Raw genomic sequence first — 16,329 nt, 5'->3', positions numbered from 1 at the left:
ATTTATTTGTAATAATTCTTTGGGAAAATGGAAAAAATTAAATACAATCAAAAATTATTAAAAATAAAGTAAAAAAAAGCTATCGAAAAAACACAACCTGCTCACGTATTAATGGGTAGTATGACCAAAGTGAAATGTCCCTTTAAAGGATGGAGATGGCCACGTTATTTCCACACCCACTCCAGAGGGCCACATTGCATATGCTATCGGGCAGTTATAACTTTTTTCGTAAATGAATGCCCTACTCCATCATTCTGCATTCATGTTCTACACAAGTAATAGCAGATCCACAAGCTCAAAACGCACAGCGACGCATTTGAGCTTGTAGATCTGCTATTTTTCAAATGGAATCCTGAAAGTAACATTTTAATTTCAAATGCATTTAGTTATACTTATGTTAGCTTTATGAACTTAAATACAAATACATTAGACGCAAAATACTTTTTTTAATACGCGTCATTAAGCTAATAATACAGACTAAAGTAATTAAAGCGGGTAATGTTTGCACGTTTGGGATTGTAACAGCTGAAATCAATAATATATTGATATATTAATTTTATATATATTAATATTAACCTATGGGCAGGATTAATTGAAGGTGGAGGCCGCATATGGCCCTCGGGCCAGTTTTTTTAAAATGGAATTCTTATGTTTTTGACTTTTTGGGGGAGATTTTTTAGAAAATATTTTGAAATAATAATAAAAAATAAATAAAAGGGTTATTCATTTGCGAGTCGCAACCCACACAAATTGGTCCCTGACCCACATATCCCGACCCAGTGTTAGGGAAACAGTGGTTTAGATGTTGCATGTTGTTTTAGACATGCTAGGTTTGTATGCTTGTTGTTGCTACTAGCTCTTGATTCTTTTCTCGGCACTCTCTTTAAATGACCATTTATAACCTGTTGTGAAAGGTTCATGATGTTTGCTCTGATCTGCTCTGGATAAAAGTCGTCTGCTAAATGCTTGAATGCTCAAATTGTGTAAGAAAGAGAGATGGCGTGAGAGTGTTTATGAGGGTTTACACCGTAAGTTACCACACCCTCTCTTAGGCATCCTAGAGGTGTGTGTGTGTGTGTGTGTGTGTGTGTGTGTGTGTGTGTGTGTGTGTGTGTGTGTGTGTGTGTGTGTGTGTGTGTGTGTGTGTGTGTGTGTGTGTGTGTGTGTGTGTGTGTGTGTGTGTGTGTGCTGAGCTAACACAGGTGGGTCCAGTCAGATCCATGTGATTCTAAATTGTCATTCTTGCTGACAGTCACAGGACTCTGTGTGTATTACAAGTTTAAGTTGACCATTAATTCTCACACAAATAATTGCAAATAATAACTATTTGTTTAATGTAATTTATTTGTTTTTGCTTCATAATCGCATATTGCACAGGGCAGATAAAATATGACAAATAACTTAACTAGAAGCAGTGCTCTTCCGAGCACAGGTCTCCACCAAGCCAGGTAGGTCCTGGTGGCGCTAAATGTGAAAAGGGTGCCATGTCTTCTTTGGCCTTTAACAGCAATGTGACCCTGCATACATGATTTGAGACATTTTGTTCCAAAACATAGTTTGGAAAAAGTCGACCTGCTGGTGGTGCTATAACAGGCCAATGTGAAAAGAGTGGCATTTGTTCCTTGACCTAGTGGGAATGTGCGTGCAGAATTTCATGATTTAAGTAATTTTGTTCTGTACCAAATACCAATCCTGCAAACTTTGGAAGCCAATTGGGATGGAATATGAAATATCGGACAGATCCGTCTTGATCACATGACTATAGAGATACTGTGTACTGATTTGCATGATTTTTGGATAAAATCTCAAGGAATAATAGGACAAAATGTGTTTAACATAAGTCGGCCTCCTGGTGGCGCTATAAAAGGCAGATATGAAAAATGCAGGGAAAGGGATTTTCCTTGGCCTCTAGGGAGTGCACACACAAAGCTGTACACTGATCAGTGGAGTTATAGGTAAAAACACAAATCTGCCTGTTATAGCGCCACCATGAGGCTGGTTTGAAATGTTTAAAGTGGCATTTATTCTCCTGCCTACTGGGAATGTGCATGCACAATTTCAACAAAATTGCACACTGCGTTCATGATTTCAGGCATTTTATTCAAAACGGACCAATCCTGCAAACTTTGGAAGCCAGTTTTAGCCAATCAGGATGGAATATGGAAAATGGGACAGATCCATGTCGATCACATGACTGTAGAGATACTGTCTACCGATTTGTGTGATTTTTTTACAAAATCTGTAGTATTACTCTTCAAAAGTTAGTTTCGCAAAATCGGCCTCCTGGTGGCGCTAGAACAGGCCCATGTGAAAAATGTGGGCTATTTTTGGAAAATCTGAAATGCACGTACATTTTTCAACATGGGAAAAAAAAAATCAGGTGTCCTTGTAGCAGTAAGCTTAACATAAAGAAATGTACAGGGAAGAGTAGAGGGATGAGAATGAACAATCATAAATAAATAGACACTAGGTCTGACTGGCTTACATCATGTATTTTCTATTAATAAATATAAGCATACTGGGCCAGCTACAGATCAAAAATATGTGGATGAGACTGGACTACCATCCACTTGAATGGCCACAGATATTTAAGCGGTGGTCACAAGCGTGGCCGTGTGTGTGTAAAAGCCAAACAGAAATGTAATTGTCAACGACAAAAACACGATTAAATCGTTAATCGCAATTATTTGAGTGACAATTAATCGTCATGTAAAATGTCATAATCGTGACAGCCCTATTTACAGGGTGCAGGCAAATAAAGTGACAATGTTTCAATGTCAATACATTTTCGTCAGGTAATGATGTTTATTAATATGGCACATGTCAACGACAAGAGAATTCAACGTGCTTTACATAAACTAACCATTTAAGACTGGTTCTCAAACCTTTCATGTCAAGGACCCCAACATGATATGCATTTGGCCATCGACATGCATCTTAAAATGTTTTGTTCCGGAATAAAGATTTGAGTAAAGAATATTCACTTGAAATAATTATATTCAAAGATGTGTACAACCTTTCACGATTTAAAAAATATAGCAGATCTACCAAGCTATGAACTTTTTTAGTTTTGAATTGCCAAAGTATAAAATAATAGTTAAAGTGGTTAAAAGCTAAAATCTAAAATGACAGCGATGCTTTCCCGCTTTTAAAGGGGTTAAGCTAAGGAAACACATTATGAAAGGTCTTGTGAAAGTTAAAACACCTATTTCCTTAAGCACTTATCCCTCTATTCTTAGAAAAATGCTGCTTCTCCATGTTTACTTCTGACTCTGGGGACAGAAAGCAGACCTGGCTGAGAGGCCTGGATGCTTCATGATGTCGCACAAGATCACACTAGGGCATTCACCAAATATTCGAATATTCGAATATCAAAGTCACTATTCGACATTGTTCACCGAAGTCGAATATCTTTTTTTATTGTTTTCTCTTTAAGAAATATATAGTTTATAAAGCTTGGCTAGATAGGAAGTCATAAGAATTAAGAATGAATAATGCTCTATACCAGGGGTTCTCAAACCTTTTTAGGCTGTGACCCCCAAAATAAACATATTTGAACTGAGGACCCCCCACCCTGACAAACACTTGGAATTGCAGGTATTACATTTAATGTGACTCGGTTCCGCAGATAGATATTGTGAAAATAGCAGATCTATGCTCACAATGCCTCGCAACGCGAGGCGTTGTGAGCATGTAGATCGGCTATTTTTTTTTTTACTTAATATTTGACAGTTTGGCCAGTCCTATCGAATATTCGACTATTCGATTAGTCTGGGATCACGTCACTTTTCGAGGTTTGATCCGATCGGGAGAAGAAACCACTTTACGTCATGTTGTAGTACTCAAAGGACTACAATTTGCCGGAACTATCAAACCGGATTCAGTTTTAACCCAAAATAATTCCCCTGCGCTCAAGGACATACTTTTAGGGCCTACCTAATAACCTCCTTGCTTGATGCGGTGTAGTTTTGCTTTTGAAACAAAGCGATGCCGCTTCTTCGGCTTGTGGTTTCCGCCTAGACCGGATCAAACCGCCCGTTGTTAACGATCACCAGGCTTTCCCTCAGAAAGCCTGGTGGGCGAGGTTATACTTTGAGGTTGAATAATTCGAATACTAAAACTCACTATTCGTGAATGCCCTATACACACATGTATCTCTTGGGCCTAAAAAAGCATTCAATGCTGTACAAACCAGTAGTAGTAGTTTTTTAAATCAATTATTAGTGCGGTTGCCCCTGCAGGTACTTGTCCGACTTTATTCCATCTTCCATCGTCTCCTTTTTTTTTACGCGCTAACTCCTCTCACATACATTTTGTGAATACATTTTCTCCATTGACTTAAGTTACAAAAATTAACCTTTCCCAAATATGGAGATGGCTGACATCATAGATGTCTGACATCATAGACCACATGAGACTGACACAGTATGACATCACGGATGGGCATAAAAGGGACAAGGGCTGACTCAGATCTCCATATATGGCCATTCATTTATTAGTTAATTAATTTTCCCCATTGACGTGATTGGGGAAAATTCAAATGGTAAGAAAAAATGCATTTGCGAAATTCGTGTCATGGCAAACACACACACACACACACACACACACACACACACACACACACACACACACACACACACACACACACACACACACACACACACACACTTTCCAATGGCATCTTCCTAGTTTGACACACTGAGGGAGCCAGTGATATGCTCCACTGTCTTGGTGTTATGTAAGCAGTGTGTTGCCTGTACAGAGTATTGACACAGTGGATATGTACAGTGTCAGCCAGACTATACAATAGTGTGTATATGGATGATATCTGTACAGTGTATCGGTGCATATGACGGCTAATCCTTAACAAACGTGTGTGTGTGTGTGTGTGTGTGTGTGTGTGTGTGTGTGTGTGTGTGTGTGTGTGTGTGTGTGTGTGTGTGTGTGTGTGTGTGTGTGTGTGTGTGTGTGTGTGTGTGTGTGTGTGTGTGTGTGTGTGTGTGTGTGTGTGTGTGTGTGTGTGTGTGTCCAAGATGACATAACCCATAACCCATTTAGGCCTAAGTTAGATTTGAAAAAAGCCATGAAGACCTACAGTAAGTCTGATTTGAAAATTACCCACTGTTTTTCAGGAAAACGTATTACTCAGCCTCTGTAGCAGCTAGAAACAAAATTCCAAAACGATTTGATAGCTTACATCTTTGGCTTTCATATCAAAAAAAGAATCTGAAAAACATTTTTTTTCCAGAAATTACTGTACTACATACTGTACCTGTACTGTAACACAAATGTGTACCCGTCCATAATGGATTCTTCTGATCAGTGTGATCTATTATGTATTGAGTTTTGTGCAGATCCAGATAAAATCATTGGAATGTGTGTGGTTGTGTGTGTGCGTGTGTGTTCGTGCGTGTGTGTTTTTGGGGTCAGTGTTGGGAACGTGGGACAGGAAATGTAGTTGGTTTGAAGAGAGTGGTTGAATCATAAACAGACTAATACTACCATTACTGTCTGTCTATTAACCTTAGTACCTCTGTACTCCACTGTACTCCACAAGGCTCAAACAGAAATGTCATTTTTATTATTCATAATGTTCCTTTTTTTGGTTCAGGGCACCCCTACAAATACCTTTTTCATCCAAGGCAGCCCTACATCATCTTATTGCCAGACCCATGAAATGGGTAGGCCTACATAAGCAAATGTCGGTCTGTCCGGGTTTTCTATATAAAGGGTATATATGATGATGACATGATGATGATATGCCTACAAAAGGCATGATGTCATAAATGATGATGACAGACAGGGGGTCTGGCACAACCAGGTTGACCTGGTCTAGTTAATGTAGGGGTGCCTTTTCACTCCTGGCACCTTTATATTTATGGCAAATTTTAGCGAGGAAAACATTGAGATAATGACTGACTGAAGATTTAAAATTCAAGTTTAAGATTATCCTAAATAGTTAATTTAATTGTCCAAATAAATTCCAAATATTATCAAAATATCTTGCAGCACCCCTGGACTGCCGTCACGGCACCCCAGGGTGCCCCGCCGTCACCCACTTTGAAAACCCCTGTACTATTGTACAGTAGTAAGTATGGCAGCAGTGAGTGGTCACCTGCATCCTGTATGGTTACCATAGCAACGGTGGTACGCAGCCCCACCATGCACCAACAGCAAGACAATCAGCGCTATCCTGATGGTTAATCATTACTGATGTTGCTATAGCAACCTGCAGGGAAACACAGGCTGACCGCACTACTACATAGTTACTATGTATGTAGGGCAGAGCTGTCACCGTTATGACATTTTACATGACCATTAAATGAGTTGTTCACCCCCAAAATGACTTTTTTTCTATTGATTAGTCACGCCATGGAGAGTAGAGTTCAATAATATTTTTTGGTTTTTGTCACATTCCTAAGACAAAAATGTGATAACAATAAATGTACCCCCATTGATTCCGGATGGTGACCCGTTTCGAAACGGGTCACCATCCGGAATCAATGGGGGTAAATTTACTCAAATCAAATTTTTGTCTTAGGAATGCGACAAAAAACAAAAAATATTATTGAACTCTACTCTCCATGGCGTGACTAATCAATAGAAAAAAAGTCATTTTGGGGGTGAACTACTCCTTTAATGGTCACTCAAATGATTGCGATTAACCATTTAATTGTGTTTTTGTCGTTGACAATTGCATTTCTGTCTGGCTTGTAGGTTTTGAAGTTGCACATGGCAGATATGACACATAACCTAAATATACAAAGAACTGTTTGACAACTTTATATTTAAAAAAGAACATTGATAGTGGAAATAGCCGATCTACAAGCCTGTGAGCTTGTAGATCTGCTATTTCCTCTATTTTTGAAAATGTTTGAAAATATGAACATTCCTCAAAATAGAAACGATTATAATTAAATAATGATAAAATCTTATCTCCCATTTAAGGAGTCTTACTGGTGAGTTTTAGTGGGTGTATTTTTGGCTACTTTCAGGCTAGACTGATAAAAAACATTGTTACTAGAGTCAGTGAACTGCTCCCATATACAATAGCTGTGTGTGTGTGTGTGTGTGTGTGTGTGTGTGTGTGCGTGTGCGTGTGTGCGTGCGTGCGTGCGTGCGCCTTCCAGGTTCTGGTAGTTGCGTTAAAGGTCAGAATCGATGCTGTCTGAGTATTTGGTTTATAAACACACACAAACACTGAGAAGTGAACTAACATTGACCTTCTACAATTAGACTCTTTGTCTGAAATGGAATAGAAAGCACGTTTACCCACTAAATGCCATCATATTAACTTTGTAGTTAAAATTGAATCCGCAGGTTGTCACTGCCTTGCTGTGTCTAAACTATCAAACAACAATGATTCACAGTGACGTCATTACGTGCGCGTCACGCGTCTCTGACGCATTCACGTTGCCTAGAGACGCATTCACGTCAGTGTCCTTGGGTCCCACGGACGCATTGCCTCCATTGGAGTCCACGTTAAAATAATTTACCACGTCGCGAAAAAAAAATATTTTAAAAAGTCCACAGACGCCACCATTGTTCATGGGTGAAGGCATGCTACTTTACCCTACGTTAACACAAATGAAATCCGCGTAGAAAGTCTTAAAACAGACGATAAAACTAACGACAGTCTGTGTTTTGAATCCACGACGCCATTTTGTGCGCCACTGAATGGTCACAGAATTCAATGGGTGCCTGAGTTTTAGCGTAGCACCGGGCCGCTCTCTGACCATAGTGGCACAGCGTGTTAGGTGATACATCAAAAAGGGTTCCCCCACAGGACGTGTATGGCAGGGCTTGGCGCAGAAACGTGACGTCACGTCTCTACACTGCAGCTCAATGCTCACTGCTCAGACAGGGACCCGCCTCCTTTCCCCTCCATTCAATAACAACTGGATATACAGTACACGCGCTATTGTTTATAGATGTGGTGGTGGACATTGGACAACGTGTTAGAAGCCACACAGGTCTTCATTGCGTCTTTACAACAATAACGACGATTAACGTTGTGATGAACATGGTCAAATAACCTTTATTGGCTCAACTACAACACGGAGGAAGCAAGCTAGCCTAGCATGTATGCTATCTGAGACAGTATGTATGTAGCCTAGGCTGCCTAACTGTTTGATTATAGTGTTTTCGTGGAGGCGCCGTCCCTTTGGTGGTCCGCCGGGGCAGCGGACTACCGCGGCCGCCTGTGCCTTGCCCTCCCGCATCCATAGAGGGGCGGCACGTCCCTCTAGGATCAACCGTTCAAAACAAAAGTAGCCGATCTACAAGCAACCCAATCCACTGTTTTTGACCCAGTCCACTGGTTTTCTGTACAGCAGAGCAAACACAAGCACGCCAGAGAGCATTTCCCCCATTCCATAGAAGCAGTAACAGTACAAACAGGAGACATCATCTCACTGAGAAGATCCATATATTATCGATGTATATAAAATAACAGGTGGCTGTTCATTATGAAGACTCGGTAAAAGCTTCTATCTGCGCCCCCAAGTGGTCAACATCCGATATTACCGGTTCGGTATAAAAGTCAAAACACATGACTATTTGGAAGTATTAAAATTGTAAGATTTGGAATTGTGGTTCATTTCTTTCAGACACATTTCTACGTAACATGAACATAACCATATAATAACCAATTCAAGTTAAATGCTGCACTTTGTCAAAAATGACATGCCGCGTAGAATTTTTGTGGGACCCATAAAATATCCCTGGGACTCATCCGAAAGACCCTTCGTGGGTCCCGGGGACTCATTACATTAAAAACCTATTAACATCACTGGATTCATAAAAAAATACTACTCATGAACGAAAGTGTGAACGACACATTTCAGAAGTTTGAACGAATCGTTCACGGGTCTCGCTAATGATTCGATTCTTATGAACGAATCACGAACGCACACACGGGCCAGCACAAAGGGTGGGCCTGTACTGCTTTAAATAGGACTGCCCGGGCAGTACAGCTACAGTTTTGTTTCTCATTGTTCTGTTGTAGTAAACACAGACTTAAGTTTGACCACCAAAGAATAAGCACCGAAAAGTTCAGACAAAATCGGACGATCAGACAAAGTGCATGAATGTGTCTTTGTAGTAATACTCTACTGCACTGGCTCTCAACCTGGGGGTCCTTAAATTATTTTTTGGGGGGGGGGGTCCCCAGATGATTGGCTTAGTGTGCAACTAAGCAACATTGTTTTGCAACATTGTTTTCTCACACAACGGTAAACAAACCAACACGCAGATGCACATTTCTAAAGTGACAATTTATGGACTTTTTAATACCTCTACAATGACAAATTAAACATTGGTCAAAATGCAGAACTTGTGAAAATACGAGGCATTGTGAGCAACACAAACAGAATTAAATCCTCAATCGCATTTATTTGAGTGACAATTAATCGTCATGTAAAATATCTTATCGTGACAGCCCTAACTGTATCTCCTCTCTCTCTCTCTCTCTCTCTCTCTATGTCTCTCTCTCTCTCTCTCTCTCTCTCTCTCTCTCTCTCTCTCTCTCTCTCTCTCTCTCTCTCACCGAGGCGTTGTGAGCATGTAGGTCGGCTATTTTCACAATTTATGCATTGGCCAATTTCATAATTTGGCCAATGTTTAATTTGCCATTTTAGAGATATTAAAAAGTCCTTACATTGTCACTTGTCGTTTTTAGTTTCTGTGTATTTCTCATATCACTCCTCCTCCTGACAGGAAGTAGTTGTAATCTTTATTCTAAACACTTGTTTCCTGATTCACACGTTCCCAGTCAGCTCTCCGCTCCCCCTTTCCCCTCTCTCTCTCCTAATCTCTTCTCTCTCTCTCTCTCTCTCTCTCTCTCTCTCTCTCTCTCTCTCTCTCTCTCTCAAACATAGTTCAGTGTTGTTCATTGGATTTCATAAGACATTCTATTTTAGTAACAGTTATGTTCTACATTTAACCTTTGTATCTCCTGGGAATGTTTAAAAATAGCTGCAACGACTATCTATCGTTGGATACTGCTGCTGTCCTGGGAACATTTCCAGGACAATTCCAGTTTGCCACTGGAAGCTATTGTCCATGTGGGTAAACTGGAGAGAAAGGAAAAGTAGGATAATTATGCACATCCCCACAGCTTTCTGCTCAGTGCCAGATCCAAAGTGAATAAAAAAATGAAATATATGCCCTCCCCCTGGCCAGCCTGATGGAGGGGAAAGAAACTGGTTGGAATAACGTGTTCCTTCCACGCGCTACGTCCAACCGGCGGGAAAACTCCCCCCCTGTCGGGTGAAAAGAAGCGGCTTGGACTCCTCATGCACAGAAGGAAGCATGAGGTCAGTCTAGGGCTGTCACGATTATGACATTTTACATGACGATTAATTGTCACTCAAATAATTGCGATTAACGATTTAATTGTGTTTTTGTCGTTGACAATCACATTTCTGTTTCGCTTTTAGGCTTTGAAGTTGCACATTGGCAGATATGACACACCTACTGTAAATATACAAAGAAATTACGGGCATATTTGACAACTTTATACTTAACACATTTACTGCCACCTTTAAAAATCGACTTACCCATTTCATTGCCACCAACATTTTTTTTTCCGTAATTCTGTGTTGGTGTGAGAATGTCAAACCATGCACCATATGAAAGATGAGAGTCTCTAGTTACACACTTCATCGGCCGCCAGCAACAAAGGCTTAATGTTTTCCTCAGTGCCAGTGAGATCGTGGACTTTTACCGATTCACACGGGACCGGAGCGACGTACTGTAAGTAATTAATGTAAAATCATTAATTATGATAAAATTACAACTCGAGCAACTCGGGCAGTGGCAAGAGAAGACACTGGCTCTAGCTCGGGCAACTCGAGGGGTGGGGTTTTTCAACATGAAACGATTATGACGATTTATGAAAAATAATCGCGAATGTCAAATAATTGCGATTAGACGATTCTGTAATAATTCACTCTTTGTCAATTCCCACCCCATGTCTTTCTGTTACTAGGTGAGACAACAAAGCCAGGGAAGAATATTTTTATAATGGAAGTGAATGGGAAAAAAGTCCAACCCCATGTCGTTTTCATAGCCTCATTATTGCTATTTAAAGTACCAAAAGAAAAACATCTACGTGATATTAATAAAAAAAGAACATAAAAGTACAGTAGTTACATTGCAAAACAGGGTTTTTCCCCCCTGAAAATACATGTTTTAATTAGTTTAATCCTCTGAAACAGGCAGAGGACAGAGAAGAGCGAGAGCGCAGTGCATCTTGGGTGACTCGCAATGACCAGGAAGTTTTGGAACTATAATCTCGCCCTCAACATAAAATGTATTTTAATTGTAATTCTGCCCATTTAAAATATATGTACCAATCGAATCTCTTAGTTACATAGATATCGTTCATGTGAACTAGTTTTTTGAAGCTTATTCATTATACTCATCAAAATCGCTATGACCGCGCCGCGCCGTACCGCATCGTGGCCGTACCGCGCATCACCGCACAATGCAGTGTCTATAGGAGACTTCTATGCAAGACTAGTAATCCACATAGCGATTTATTTTGTAATTTCAACAAATATTCACTGTGTATTCACTCTATTTTGTTCAAAATTTTTCCTATTTATCATGACAAAGCAAAAAATAAAATAAAAATATAAATAAATATAAATTTTTGTCCCACTGCATAACTCCGCCCCCGGTAGCAAAAGAGAATGATTTCTCTGGTTGGCCAATCAGGGACCAATCAGAAGGCTGACAAAGGGTAAATAGTGACAGCCCGAGGTCAGTCCGTTGCTCTCCCCAGGTCGGCAGAGGGAGAGCAGCGCCCAGGATTACATTATATTGACACCGGGTGAAAAATGGGTTGCACAATCGTGGGATAAAACATTTTAACTCTTTTTGTGCCGATCCCGTACTAGTTTGGCTTTATTTCGGCCTTTTATCGTCCGGGGTGCGGATCCCAAACTAGTTCGGCTTTTTATATAAAATTATTTAAACACACAGAGGCCTTACCGAAGCACCGGGCTAAATTTTCGAGCCGGCCGCCGGCCGCGATTTGTTTACATCGGCCCGCGAGAGCGTCGCACCGCCGATATTTGCCGTCCACTCCAATGCAATCCAGGATCTTTAGAGCTCATTTTCTCTGTTCTATGCCTTTCTATGAGGGGCGCAAGGTTTAATCACGGCTAAATCACCGAAAATTGGGCTCCTAAAATGAGTGGTAGCCAATAGCTAACTTCAAGCTAACTTCATCCTGTTCCTGTTCATGACACAAAGGAAAGTGTTCAGGCGCGTCATGGCTGCGCACGGCTTGTGCATATACAGCGTATGTCTATGGTGGATTCTCTGGCCACTAGGCGCCCTCTAGTGGAGATTCCGGGCACTGGATGAGTTAAGAAATGTGACACAAACACAGTCTTGATGATCTCTCCTCTCTCGTCCTCAGGTGTGTGACTCCACGCTGCAACAAACCAGTCTGTCGCTTCACTGACAGAGAAACAGACAGACAGACAGACAGAGACACATGGAGGAGACTGCTTCTGCAGTTGTTGGATTACAAGGTACTGTACAAGGTAGGTACAGTTAGGGATGGGACGATATGAAAATTTCATGTCACGATTATTGTGACCAAAGAAATCGTTATTCACAATATTATCGCCATAATCAAAATATCCCCAACATCCACTATCCTGGGGCACAACATTTGCCCAAAAATATCAGATCTACAATCCCACAGCGACGCGTTGTGAGCTTGTAGATCGGCTATTTTTTGGCAAAGAGATTTGGTAGAGAGTGAAATAAAGACTGTATCAAGTAAATATATTATAAGTACCTTTTACCAATAGAGGGTTTAAGTGGTACCGGATATGCAACTCGGCAAATAAAAGGTCAATTGATCCCAGTGCATGACGGAGGACGATTTCACGATAAATTAAATCGTGAAAAACCAGTGCATGATGAAGGACTATTTCACGATAAATTAAATCTCCACGATACGATTATCGCGAGTGTTTTCTATCACGATAAACGATAATATCGTTTATCGTCCCATCCCTAGTGGAAACCGCATACTGTTCAAAACTCTTACTTTTCAGGATTCAAATGCAGGATTGCTAAATGGCAAAAGATCTTGCCTCGCGACGCATTTCTAGCTTGTAGATCTGCTACTTTTAATGCTTTTGTGTGACACTGTAGTATGATCAAGTAGGGCGTTAATTGGCGAAAAAACAAAAAAAAAATGAAAACGGCAACGATATATTGATGTTTAGTTTACTAATTATTAATTAATTTATTTGGTAATAAAATGTAATTGGTAATAAAAAACAAATCGATAAGTTAATAAAAAAAACTATCCATATTATACAAATATTTCCAAAAAGTTAATACATGCTGAAAATAGGCGATCATGTGTCTCATCACGTTGAGCTTATAGATTGTCTATTTTCAAAAAGAATTGCAAGACATAGTTGTTTGAAGTGTAAAATACATACAAAAACGGCTGTTGTGGCTCTTGACTGGTGGTGGTTTCTGATTGGCTCTTGACTGGTGGTGGTTCCTGATCGGCTCTTGACTGGTTGTGGTTTCTGATTGGCTCTTGACTCGTGGTGGTTTCTGATTGGCTTGCAGGCCGTGAGTGGGTGGAGCCAGGGGATAGTGGGCGGGGCCAGGGGGAGTGGCGGGAAGCCTGCTTGAAGCGGAAGGCCTGGGCTCAAAGCAGAGACTCTCTGTGGACGGACCCCCCCGAAGCCCCCCGAACCCATGCTCCCTCCAAGGACCCCCCCGAAGCCCCCCGGACCCATGCTCCCTCTGAGGACCCCCTGACCCATGCTCCGTCCGAGGACCCCCGGACCCATGCTCCGTCTGAGGACCCTGGTGAGACCTGCCAGTGCTTCTCAAACCTGTAACCATAAAAACAACTACTACAGCATAACTCTTAGCTCATTGGCTGCCCCCTCCCACTACAACAGCATAACTCTTAGCTCATTAGCTGCCCCCCATTTTTTTGGGACCTCCTTCTAACCACTAGGCATGATCGCGATCGCGAAATTGCATGTTTGACCCCCATACAAACCCCATCTTTCAAACATGTCAGCCATGTTTGTTTACATATGAAAACAACATAATGTCTGCTATCTCATGAACGCCTGAATGGAATGAGCCAGTCGCTATGCCCCTCCTAAACCCGTCCTTGTCCAATGCCACGTTAGCAACAGGTTACTAAGGCAGGTGACTTGCCATGGCGGCGTGCATCGCAGTTCAAGACATACCCAAAGAAATCATAGCACATTTCTGGAGTAGTGGTTCGGAAATATCCGAGAGAACAAGGCAGAAAGGATTGCAATATGCATTTGAAAAATACATACACACTATTATCTGTCACCGGAGTAATGACAAAGTATTTAAAATCGAGGCGAAAGCTCACCGGTCGCAATGCAAAAGTCAGCCACCCCACGTCTTGTCCATTAATGTTGTGGATCAACACATAACGGAACAACAATGTTCTTGCATTGCAGGGTAAGTAATTATATTATTTTATTGTTAAGTTAAGGTTCAGTCATGACTTTCTATAGTTTTCGCTATCTAATGTGTTTTAGCCCATTGGTAAATCCATTTGTTTATAGCGCACCGGGATATTGTTCCCACATTGTGGGCTTAATAAACACACTGTGTGTGTGTGTGTGTGTGTGTGTGTGTGTGTGTGTGTGTGTGTGTGTGTGTGTGTGTGTGTGTGTGTGTGTGTGTGTGTGTGTGTGTGTGTGTGTGTGTGTGTGTGTGTGTGTGTGTGTGTGTGTGTCTTAGGTCGTGTTCCTAATAAGATCGCCAGCTGGTTGAATGAATGCAGGTAATTTGTTATTTATTATGCTACTGTATATATATATATATAGTTTCTAATCATCTATATTGATATACTAATTCATATTGACTCATTTAGCTGGAGAAACGCCAAACCACTGATGAGAACCAGGGAGCTACTGTATAGCAGTGGTTCTCAATCTATTCAGGCCGCAACCCCTAAAATAATCATATTTTAACTGGGGACCCCACATAATCATATTTTAAAGGACAACTTTGTTTTTTTACTACAAGGGTTCATCATTTAGATGGTCATTAGAGAAAAGAAAAGATGAGTGTTAAAATGTTTTAATTTGCTTCCTTCTATCGTTTTAGTGATTTTAACGATTTTGATTTGGATGTATGCCCCCAAGTATGTCTTTTTAGACACAATAAGCTCATTTCCAAGATGCACCACAATCTTTGACTTATCATGGGGGCTGGTGTAAATAGTAACACAGAAATTGTCGCCTTATTGTGTTTTATTATATTATTATTTTGGACCGCCAAAATAATAATATTTTAACTTGGGACCCCCCAAAATAATCATATTCTAACTGGGGACCCCTCAAAAATAATCATATTTTAACTGGGGACCCCCCACCCTGACGAGCACTAAGAGTTGAGGCATTACATTTTGTATAACACAGTTCTATTGTGAAAATAGCCGATGTTGAGTGAGAAAAAAATTTGTGTGTGTGTGTGTGTGTGTGTGTGTGTGTGTGTGTGTGTGTGTGTGTGTGTGTGTGTGTGTGTGTGTGTGTGTGTGTGTGTGTGTGTGTGTGTGTGTGTGTGTGTGTGTGTGTGTGTGTGTGTGTGTGTGTGTGTGGAGTTTGCCCTCCAGATAAGGGCAGTGCTGATTGTACAACAGGTTAGCTTCAGTCAGCACTGCTCGACTGTGTTGGTCTAGCGTACGTAGCGCTACGCTACCTCCTCCTCCATATGGCATTTAGCCTAACATCGTTGTAGCCTTATAATAACATCACTCCTGGTTAATCTAATATTGGCCAACGTTAGCCTAGCGTAACGCTGACATGTTTTACCCTATAGTCGGTTCCAGTGTTAGTTTAATGCTCTCCTAGTGTTAGCATAGAACTGTCGGTCGCTCAGGTGCCTAATGTTGTTTCATTGTCACACAGGTGAGTCAGCACATGCACACACTTCATACTAGTCATTATTGTACTAGTTGTTATATTATACTATAATATTTTCATTATAATTCTTATACCCATTTAGACAGCGAACGCATTATTACGCATTATTTTATGCTTTAACTACAGTAGTGAAAAATAGCAGATATACAAGCTCACAGCGCAGCACCGAGTGCCGCGCTGCAAGCTTGTAGATCTGCTATTTTTTAAAAGTCATGACAATTTGAGCAAGTCTTTGAATATATTGACCCGATTCTATAAATGTCTCCTAAATCCTAACATACTGTAGGTTTCTGAAAATACCTGTTTCAGTGTCGGTGTTGCTCAAACTTTTTCATGTCAAGGACCCCCAAAATGATAT

The 16,329-nt window shown here is 40.7% G+C and overlaps 1 protein-coding gene across 3 annotated transcripts in view; it reads left to right on the top strand.

Annotated features, from left to right (window-relative positions):
* itprid2 (ITPR interacting domain containing 2) overlaps positions 1 to 16,329 on the top strand; it is a 76,210-nt gene that overhangs the window by 3,160 nt on the left and 56,721 nt on the right. For 2 of the 3 annotated variants that reach the window (XM_080752455.1, XM_080752454.1), the window contains exons 2-4: positions 12,431 to 12,557; positions 13,612 to 13,857; positions 14,785 to 14,827. In XM_080752455.1, coding sequence (XP_080608581.1) covers positions 12,509 to 12,557; positions 13,612 to 13,857; positions 14,785 to 14,827 — 338 coding nt within the window. In that variant the 5' untranslated portion in view covers positions 12,431 to 12,508. The remainder of the gene's footprint in view (positions 1 to 12,430; positions 12,558 to 13,611; positions 13,858 to 14,784; positions 14,828 to 16,329) is intronic. The other variant, XM_080752456.1, reaches the window with a different exon arrangement.

Source organism: Nannobrachium achirus (genome assembly GCF_963921795.1).
Source record: "Nannobrachium achirus genome assembly, chromosome: 22".
In the NCBI taxonomy this organism is placed as follows: Eukaryota; Metazoa; Chordata; class Actinopteri; order Myctophiformes; family Myctophidae; genus Nannobrachium; species Nannobrachium achirus.
Note: the sequence above shows the minus strand (reverse complement) of the source record. Positions and strands in the feature narration are given on the sequence as shown.